This window comes from Centropristis striata, chromosome 3 (assembly GCF_030273125.1).
Source record: "Centropristis striata isolate RG_2023a ecotype Rhode Island chromosome 3, C.striata_1.0, whole genome shotgun sequence".
Lineage (NCBI taxonomy): Eukaryota > Metazoa > Chordata > Actinopteri > Perciformes > Serranidae > Centropristis > Centropristis striata.
Window position 1 is genome coordinate 22641669 of NC_081519.1, and position 9637 is coordinate 22651305.

Genomic DNA, 9637 nt, shown 5'->3' on the forward strand with positions numbered 1-9637 from the left:
ACTGAATTTTTGCTCTTCATTAAATGTAAGCCATACTCATATCATATAATTAGAAAAAAATAAATAAATGAAGTGTGTCATTTTGTGTGTAATGGATCTATAAATGTGTCATTTCACCTTTTTGAATAGAATTACTGACAAAAATAAACTTTTCTATCATATTCTAATTTATTGAGATGCACCTGCATTACAAAAACAGCAGCAAATTCACATCTAAGAAGCTGAAACCATCATTTTTGGCATTACTGCTTCAAAATCAATCATGCAAACAATGAATCAATTATTAAGATGAATTGACTAGTTATAGCTTTTCTTCTCTTCAGCTCAGCTGCTCTCCAGATGTGTGCAACACGTGTCCAACAGCTCAATTCAGATCGTATGTAGCGTCACTTTATATAAATCAGATGACCTGCAGATCATTAATATCCCACAGCCTGGACAACCTTCTGTCTGTCTCAGGTTGCAGCTCAGATACTGCTCACGTGAAACTAGAAAGCCTAAATAATCCAGTGGTACCAACAACATCATTATATGTCGTTGGGACGAGGCCTAAATAATGCTCACTGGACCTTTTACATCAAGATATTTGAATGAAAATGTGTTCTTTGTACCCATGCACCTCCTCTTTACAGACACTTCATGCATTATATTCTATGCAGTTTAGAGCAGAAACCATGGTGTTCCTCCTCCTCTCCTAATTGTGTCTTATGTCCGTGCATCCTGGGGTCTGAGTGCATCAGTGAGCTGCATGAATTGGGAGAGACAACAAGATAAATCTCTGTGCAGGAACCCTGGCTGCTTCTCTCTGTTTCATATGATACTTTATTAAATATTTGGGCTGTTTTTAGACGTGACATGCTCACTCTAGGCACTCTATCAGAAGCTGTTTGGGGCAGAACCCATGCAGTGTTTCTCCTGCAGTAAAGTGTGTTATGTCCTCTTGTATGTGAATCTTTGTGCATCCTGGGGTCCCTTAACAGTCTGTGAGCTGCATAAATGGGGTCTGACTGGAAAGATGAGACTCTTGTGCATTTAATGAGCCCAATTTTCTTCATGTGTGATGATGTTTGTCTCCATAACTGATGGTATCAACCCCAAAAATGCTGCAATAATTCTAATTCATGACAGGAAAAGACTTCAAAAATGATATTTTGTCTGTTGTGTTTAGCTTTGCACCTTTAACTTTCTAATCATGTCATTAGTAACTGTCTCATAATGTGCAGGAAGCAATTAGCCAAGTCACTGTCCTTGTTGTTGGTGAACTAAGTGGAAAAAGCAATCATGATTGTACATGTGTTTTTGTGCAGAAGCACTGAGAGCCCATTATCAGAATGGATGTTGTCACATATGGTGGAGTCATAACACAGTGTATGGACCTAATGAGCTGCAGCCTACATCCCTCCCACTGACTCCCATTACCAAAAAAGCAAATATCCACCAAACCCTCCTACTGTACCACTCTCATAATGTGGCACATGTTAGCTACACCCACCCTCTCAATTAAAACCTCCGGCAGCAGCCTCGTAAAGAGCTGCTGCAGCTTTTATAAGAGAGACACGGGGAGAAGTTACAGTTTTATTTTGCTCTCATGCTCGCTAAAATTTATGGCAAACAAAGGGGAGAAGCTCCATAATGTGCAGTGACGGGACGATTTAATGACCCTGTGTCTTCTCGTCAACCTGCACCTGGGATCAGTCCACCGCCAGAGAGAGAGAGAGAGAGAGAGAGAGAGAGAGAGAGAGAGAGAGAGAGAAAGTGAGAGAAAGAGAGATTGTTGTTGTCTTTTATTCACTTGATTTACTTAATGAATTGTATATATATGTAGATGTATATATGTGTATTTGTATGTGTGCGTATGAATATATATATAAATATAAAAGCAGGCTACACGGTGGTGTAGTGGTTAGCGCTCTCGCCTCACAGCAAGAGGGTCGCCGGTTCGCCTCCCGCCTGCGGCTCTTCTGTGTGGAGTTTGCATGTTCTCCCCGTGTCAGCGTGGGTTCTCACCGGGTTCTCCGGCTTCCTCCCACAGTCCAAAAACATGCACTTAGGTTTAATTGGTGACTCTAAATTGCCCGTAGGTGTGACTGAGAGTGTGATTGTCTGTCTCTATGTGTTAGCCCTGCGATAGTCTGGCGACCTGTCCATGGTGTACCCCGCCTCTCGCCCAATGACAGCTGGGATCGGCTCCAGCCCCCCGCGACCCGATTGCGGTTAATGGTAATGAATGAATGAATATGAAAGCACACATCCACTCTTGCAATATTTAATGAAATTAATGAAATTTAATGAAATTGTATATTTGTCATTGATTTGACTTACACAAATATTTTATGAGATGTATCTATTTTAGTCCATTTGATTTTATTGTGTATTGTCCAAATATTTGGAAAAAGTTGTACTTGTGCTTTGGCAATATTGTTTTTTCACATTTGTGCCAATAAAGTCTTATTTAATTGTATTGAATTGAGAGGGACATAAAAGAGTTGGACTTACTTTTGCAAACATAAAGTTTCACCATCAGTAAATCTGCAGATTGTTTTCTACTATTTTGTCTTTAAATGTCAGATGACAGTAAAACTTGTCCATTAAAGGTTTCCAGATCTAGACGATCTAGATCCAGGGTTGCATCAAAAACTTAACAAAAACCAGCTAACTATCATTTCTATCAACAGAACAGCAGCACATCGTCACACAGTAAACAATTAATTGATTATAAAATGAGTTGCAGTCCATCAACTGGTTGGATTTCAAACGTTTTCTGGTTTCAGCATCTGTGATTTCACTGCCTTGTGACATTTTATGGGCAAAAATAATGAATCAAGGAAATGACTGAACTTTATTTAAAGTGAATCAATTGTTAGCTGCAGCCCTGGTGGAAAAATGCACGAAAACATGTTAAAAATATGTTTCTACAAAGTAACACTGCTATTACGGGAAAAATAAGCCTAAATTATGCTCACTTGACCTCTGAGCTGCAGATATCTGAATGAAAATGGGTTCTATGTGAACCCATGCACCTCTTCTTTACAGACACTTTATGCTTTATATTCCATGCAGTTTAGGGCAGAAATCGTGCAGTGTTTCTCCTCCAGTAAAATGTGTTATTTTGTCTTATATTTCTGCATCCTGGGGTCCCAAACAGTCTGTGAGCTGCATAAATCAGGTCTGACTGGAAAGCGGACTCTCTTGTGGATTCAATGAGCATGGATAACAAGGAAATAACTAAACTTTTTTCATATAAATCTAATCATTAGCTGCAGCCTGGATGGAAACATGCATGAAAACATGTTTAGAGAGAGAGAATATGTTTCTGCAAAGTAATAAGCATGCAAAATGTTAATCTTGAAGGTTATATTGCTAATAGGAATGGTGATGTTGGACGGTATTTGGAAAGGTGGGAAAGGTGTATTGAAGTGGAAGGCTGGCATTTAACTTAACACTTTATTATTTTCTCTTAGGTTTTTAAGTTTACTGATATACTGTATGTTTTATGTGGTAATTATGTTTGATGTTTGTTTGTGTCTAGTTTAGTTTTAATTTTATTCAATGTGTTAAAGTTCTTATTTATTATTGATGTTTTATTTATTTATTTATTTAGGTTGGGTTTGTGATTTTGTTGTTGTTTTTCTTTTCTTTTCTTTTTTTTACTGTGTTTGTTCATTGGTGATTTATGTTGTGTTTTGTTTAAATTAATTAAATAAATAAATAAAATAAAAAATGTTATATTGTTACATTCAGTAAAGTTTCAGGATAAGTTTCTCCATCAGTGTTTGTTGATGTTGATAAACCTCAAAGTGGCATGTTGTGAGGTCATTATACGGTATTTCTGCTCTGATAAACTGTTTCCTGTGATATTTTCTGGCTCTATAAATCGTAGCATGAATATTTGATCGGACACATCTTTAATAATGAGCAGAAAGAGAAGGACTGGTCCTGGTCCTCCCTCTGCCCTACATGTAGTAACTGTAGAAGCCTGTTTCTGGCTCTGGGCTGACCCCTGATCCAGAAGGGTCCAGAACTGTTTGTGGAGCGACTGTGAGGCTGTGTGGGAAAATCAGGGTGATGATGTGAAAACAGCTGTGACACAGATGACTTCTTTATCACAGGGGGGATTAATTAGCCTCCCATCTCATTCCACCGAGAGTTGCATTGAAGAGAGACACAAACCAGCTTCAGTTACTGGTTTACCCCAATCATCCCAATCCCTCCAGCCCTCCCAGTCTGCTCAACATCTGACCCAGTTACAACCAGAACAACCTGCAGCATCTGGATATTATATCCAAACTATAAAGATAAATATCAGGACAGTCTGAGTCACTAATCACGTTAATTTTCAAATACGAGTTTAGCCTCCAACGATTATGAAAACAAGATGAAATTATTATTGTGCAGATTTTGTCTTGTTTCATAAATCCAGAGCACCCTTTCCTTCACACCGACTGGATAATGTCGAATAACTATGAAATAAATAATTTATGAAGAATGCCTAACACATTTATTAGACCACCTGTCATAAAATCTTTCAAAAGCTTGTTGAAAACTGAAACGTTATTGTTATTCATTTGTAAAATAACAAAGTGAATTCACCTTTTTATAGCCAGATTTGAGCCAGGAGTCAGAAATGAATCAAGTTAATAACTATATTCTGGCTCTTAATTAAGAAATAATAACGTGCTGTTACAGTTTGTTTGTAAAAAAGTAAATTTGAAAATGCATGGTTAATAATAATAATAATAATAATAAAATAATATGAATAATAATAATAATAATAATAGGTTTGCATTCAAAATATTATTTTGGTTAAATAGTTTGTACATGCTGCTGTATTAACCGTTGCAGAAACATAAAAATATATTGTGTTAATAACTAATGCTGTTAATTTAGGACAGCTGGGGCCAAAAACGCTGCTTTGTTAAGCACTGTATATAGTTATTTTTATAATTTATTTAAACGTAGACATATATTTATATATGTCTACATTTACTTAATTTAGCTCATTTTTTCATTTGAACTGTATTCAAAGATCAAGACAAACTACCAATGAAAAGATAATTCTAAGTTTACTAAATGCATGCTGTTTCTACACTAAATAATCAATCTAAATATTGACTAAATGAATGATGATTCTTGACATGGTAGAGCAGTCTGACACAACCTGCATCCTGAAAATAACTGTATTTTTTGTTTATTGTCATACGACTCAAAGTCACAGGTTACCTTTTTTCTTTATTGCCCTTCACACCGCTGCTGGAAATAAAAAAATAAAAAAACTGCAGCAACGTCTTCCTGCTGTGTGCTTTGAAAAATGTGGGCCAGAAGAAAGAGTCTGAGCTCCCGGAGAGAAACAGCCTTTCAGAGTGTGTTATTAAAAACATCCTGAGCAGCTCGGCCACCATTAAAGTCTGAGGCTTCTTGCCCATTAAATTCTTTTTCAAAATCAGCTTTCAACTGGTGAGAGTTAGCCCGGTCCTGAAAGCTCTGAGGGGCTTACAAAAGTTACTAAGCTACGGCTCGGAAATAAATAAAGTAAGAAGCAGCTGAGGAACGGAGGGAGGGGAGGAGGGTCTGGACGTTTAAAAGAAATATCTAAAGAGACGACAAGACTAATGAAACAAACACATGATGAGTAATGGATGTGTGCTTGTCAGGGCACAAGGTTAATACAACACGTCCAAGACTTTTTAATGGATTCACAGAGGAACAGAAACTGGTTTTAGATTTACAAATTCAAACTCTGCCCCCACCACTCACTGTCTCATCACTTGTAGATGTTTTGGCCTCTACTGAACCAAACCAGAGGATTTTCTGCAACAAACCAACACTGCACCACTTGACCAGCACAAGCTGCTGATGTAAGAATGTTTCTGTGCATGTAATTTACTGAAGAAGAGACTTTTGTGTGAATTTTTTAGTGTGCAGAGAGGCTGCAGAGCAGATAAGGAGCAAAGAGGCTATAGGAGGTACGAGCAGAGAGATAGAGAGGATTGTTTGAGGTCTTTAACTTAAAGTAATACCCTCTAATTATAAGACACATTAAGACCCTGGAGAGCTGTGTGGGTTTTATCAGAATGAAGGAGAAAAGGATGATTTGTTCAACCAGCAGCAACAAGAAGCAGCGAGGAGGAGAGAGAGGAGCTGTCCTTTCAGCACCACCCCTCTCCCTCTCTCTCTCTCTCTCTCTCTCTCTCTCTCTCCACTCTGTGCATGACCACAACACACAACTGTCTCATGCATCTCCTTCTTTTTACCTTTTTCTGTCTTCAGTTTCAATCTGATCCAATCCAAACCCATCTCAGACCCTTCAGCCGCCCTGTGAGGAGCTGCAGTTCGCTCTCTGCCTCCTTTCATTTATTTTAGTTTCCTGTGAAAAGTCTCACTGAGATTAAAATCTCTGTTCAAGAGAAACCTGAGCAGGAGGGCAGCAGAAAAACACTGTTCCAATAGTAAATACACACAGAGACAGCTGTCATGTGCTGCAGAGGAGTCCACATTGATGGGCACAACAATATTTTACACATCTGAAACAGGACCAATGCACACAGACAATAAACATACAAAACAACCACTAAAATGGTCAAAACACAACTCAGAACCCAGAAAAATGGTTTCAACTCTGCTCCTAATTCCACTCAATAAGGATTTTAATCCAGTTTTTATCATGGGAAAAATTATGTTAAACCAACATGCAACAGCATCCAAAAGCTTCTCACGGACTTGGAAGGACTTACATTTCAACCTGCACTGACCACACACACACGCACACACATATATCTGTCACAGGAAAAACCAATCCAAGCTGTTCAGATCTGATGAGAATGTGATCAAGAAGCAGCACTTACTGATATTAATGTTCAGTATAAAAACCCAGGTCTGACAAGGATACACAGACACACACGCACACACACACACACACACACACACACACACGGTGATTTGCGGTCACTGTGCTGCTCTGAGGGGACTTGACCCGGACTCTCAGTCACGCCACGCGTGACTCCGGGAGGGTTTTCCTTAAAACCAGCTCACATGCTCAGACTGCGGGCGGAGCAGGAGGGAGGGACGCTGTTGTGGAGGAATCCATTGTGTTTGGATGTGAGCAGGCCTCCAGCTGCTGAGCCGTGCGCTTACATAAGAAGGCTGACTCTAATGATAAGGGTGGTGAATAAGTGATCAGGTCTCGGGAGGAGACTCTGGACCCCTTACCTGGAAGAGGCGCAGGATGTTGGCCACCATGATGGACACGGAGCTGGCCGACGCTCCGATGACCCCGACAACTTTCTCGGGTTTGACGAACACCGGCGGCTCCCCGTTGGTGCACCTGACGTCCGACGTGTCCTTCTGGATGAGCGCCTGCACGAACGTCAGCGACTGCTCCAGCGCGTACGTGTCCCGGGAGCAGGTGTCCAGGATCCGGGCGCCCAGGGTGACGTTGGGCAGCAGCTCCTCGTCGCCGTTGATCTGGTCCAGGGCGTACATCATCGCCTCTAGCCGGTGGATGCCGTTCTCCTTCTTGATGTCCCCGCACGGCATCCCCGGGACCCCCCTGGCGTGGACCGGGAAGAGCCCCCCCAGCGTCACGTCGCCCTCCACCCGGATCGAGTGCGGCGCGTAAATCTCCTGGGAGCCCGCCAGGTCCAGGAACGCGTGAAGCATCCACAGCACCCGGAGTGTAAAACCCGCTTTGAGTTGGGGGACAGGATCAGAGTGTCTGCCCATGACTGGATCTGGTTCCCTCCTCGCCAACAGTTCAATCACAGCGGCTCCACCACACACTCCGGCTGGGAAAAACGTAGAACCACTGCAAGATGCACGAGACTTTTTAGGATAGTTTTACAAATCCAACACCCGAGTTCATTCCTGTCCTCGGTCCTGCAGAGAAAAACGCCAATAAAAAGCAGGTGTCCGGCTGTTAGACTCCTGTAATCCCGCAGGTGCACACAAACATCCAAACCAAGCTCAGCCACTGATTCACCAATGCGTTATCCCTCTCAAGTGTGCGCAGAGCTGCTGCTGCTGCTGCTGCACACAGCCACGGTCGCTTGTTGCTGGAGCACACATTCCGAGGTTTAAGATGAGAAGAAACAAAAGAAAAACACACCATGGGCTCACACACAGCAGCGAGGCACGGACAGAAACACTCCGTGGAGTCCTGCAGGCTCTCCCGGTATTCCGTCTGTGGAGATGTGAAGAACCCAGCCCACGGTCGCTCTGATGTTGAAATAAATAATAATAAAAGAAGAAATGTGGTCACACCTGCAGATAATAATAACTATCAGGCAGGTTTAATAGTTTCCTTGAGCCCGGAGACGAGATGTGAGGACACAAAGGAAAAACGCGTTAAAGCTGCACAGCAGTGCACGAAATAACTCTGCTGAGAGCCGAGCAGTCCGCGACACGCTCCTCATCCCTCCCCCAGCCCGGGAACACTGGCACCTGTCTGCTATCTGACGCTGAGCGGCGAGGAAGAGGAGCAAGAGGAGGAAGAAGAAGCAGAGAGAGAGAGAGAGAAGAGTCGCTCTGTGGGATTTCAGCGCTCAAACTGTCCGAATAACGAGAACAAGGGCGAGATTCTCTCTCTCTCTCTCTCTCACACACACTCTCTCTCTCCCCCCCTCTATCCCTCCCCCTCTCTCTCTTCTCCCTCTCTCTCTATCTCCTCTCTCTCCCCCACTCTCTCTCTCTCTCTGTCTCCTCTCTCTCTTTTCTCCCTCTCTCTCTCTCTCTCTCCACCTTTTCTATCCCTCTCTCCCCCTCTCTCTATCTCTCTCTTCCCCCCTCTCTCTCTCTCTCCTCCCTCCCCCCCCCCCCCTCCTCCACCCACGCGCGTTCGTGTAATTATCAGTCTAAGGTGCCAAAACAATTTGCACAAACACACTGAAAAAGCCACCAATCATTCTTTCCTGTTGAATTATGGATAACTCCTGTTATTATGAATGGCTGCATTCATAAGAATAGAACAGAACAGAGTGCATTGTTTCATGTTCGCAGTAATAACTGTAATGTTGTGTAACAGCTTGATATGTTTCATCACCCTGATTCTATATGAGGATGGTTTATAATCTTGATTTTGCGGTGAGGACATGATGCAGAAGTCTGCAACAGAAATGACTCATGACTGACTGACTCCTCCTCATGAATCCTAAATAATAAGATCTGTATTCATCAAATATCAACAACATGGGGACCTCTGGAACTTAACCCTCTGAACCCCAACAGGCACTATGGCCTTGTATTTCATTGCAATATATAGGCTAATATAAACATATAAAATACATATATACAAGTCCTGCAGCTCTATGGAATAAGCACACTCATGGAAACAACTCAAAAAAGTCTTTGTGCAGAATAACACTGTTAGAATGACAGAAATCAGACAAATTGGAATAAAATGGAATTCATATATAAACACTTTTCCAAGCAGCCACAAGTGTCACAAATGTCGGAAAAAAAGACACAAAATTAACAAAAAATGACACAAAATTAACAAAAAATTACAAAAAAGGACACAAAATTACAGATAAAGAAGCCATAAATTACCAAAAAAAGACACAAAAGACACAAACAAGTTTTCTCCACATGTGCATTGTACTTCATTATGTACATATACAGTTGGTCTCAGCAGAATCAATCATGC

The 9637-nt window shown here is 41.5% G+C and overlaps 1 protein-coding gene across 1 annotated transcript in view; it reads right to left on the reverse strand.

Moving 5' to 3' along the window:
* LOC131968995 (metabotropic glutamate receptor 7) overlaps positions 1 to 8501 on the reverse strand; it is a 298334-nt gene extending 289833 nt beyond the window's left edge. The window contains exon 1 of the mRNA XM_059330093.1: positions 7207 to 8501. Within this exon, the coding sequence (XP_059186076.1) occupies positions 7207 to 7719 (513 nt within the window). The 5' untranslated portion in view covers positions 7720 to 8501. The remainder of the gene's footprint in view (positions 1 to 7206) is intronic.
* Between the last annotated feature and the right edge of the window lie 1136 nt (positions 8502 to 9637).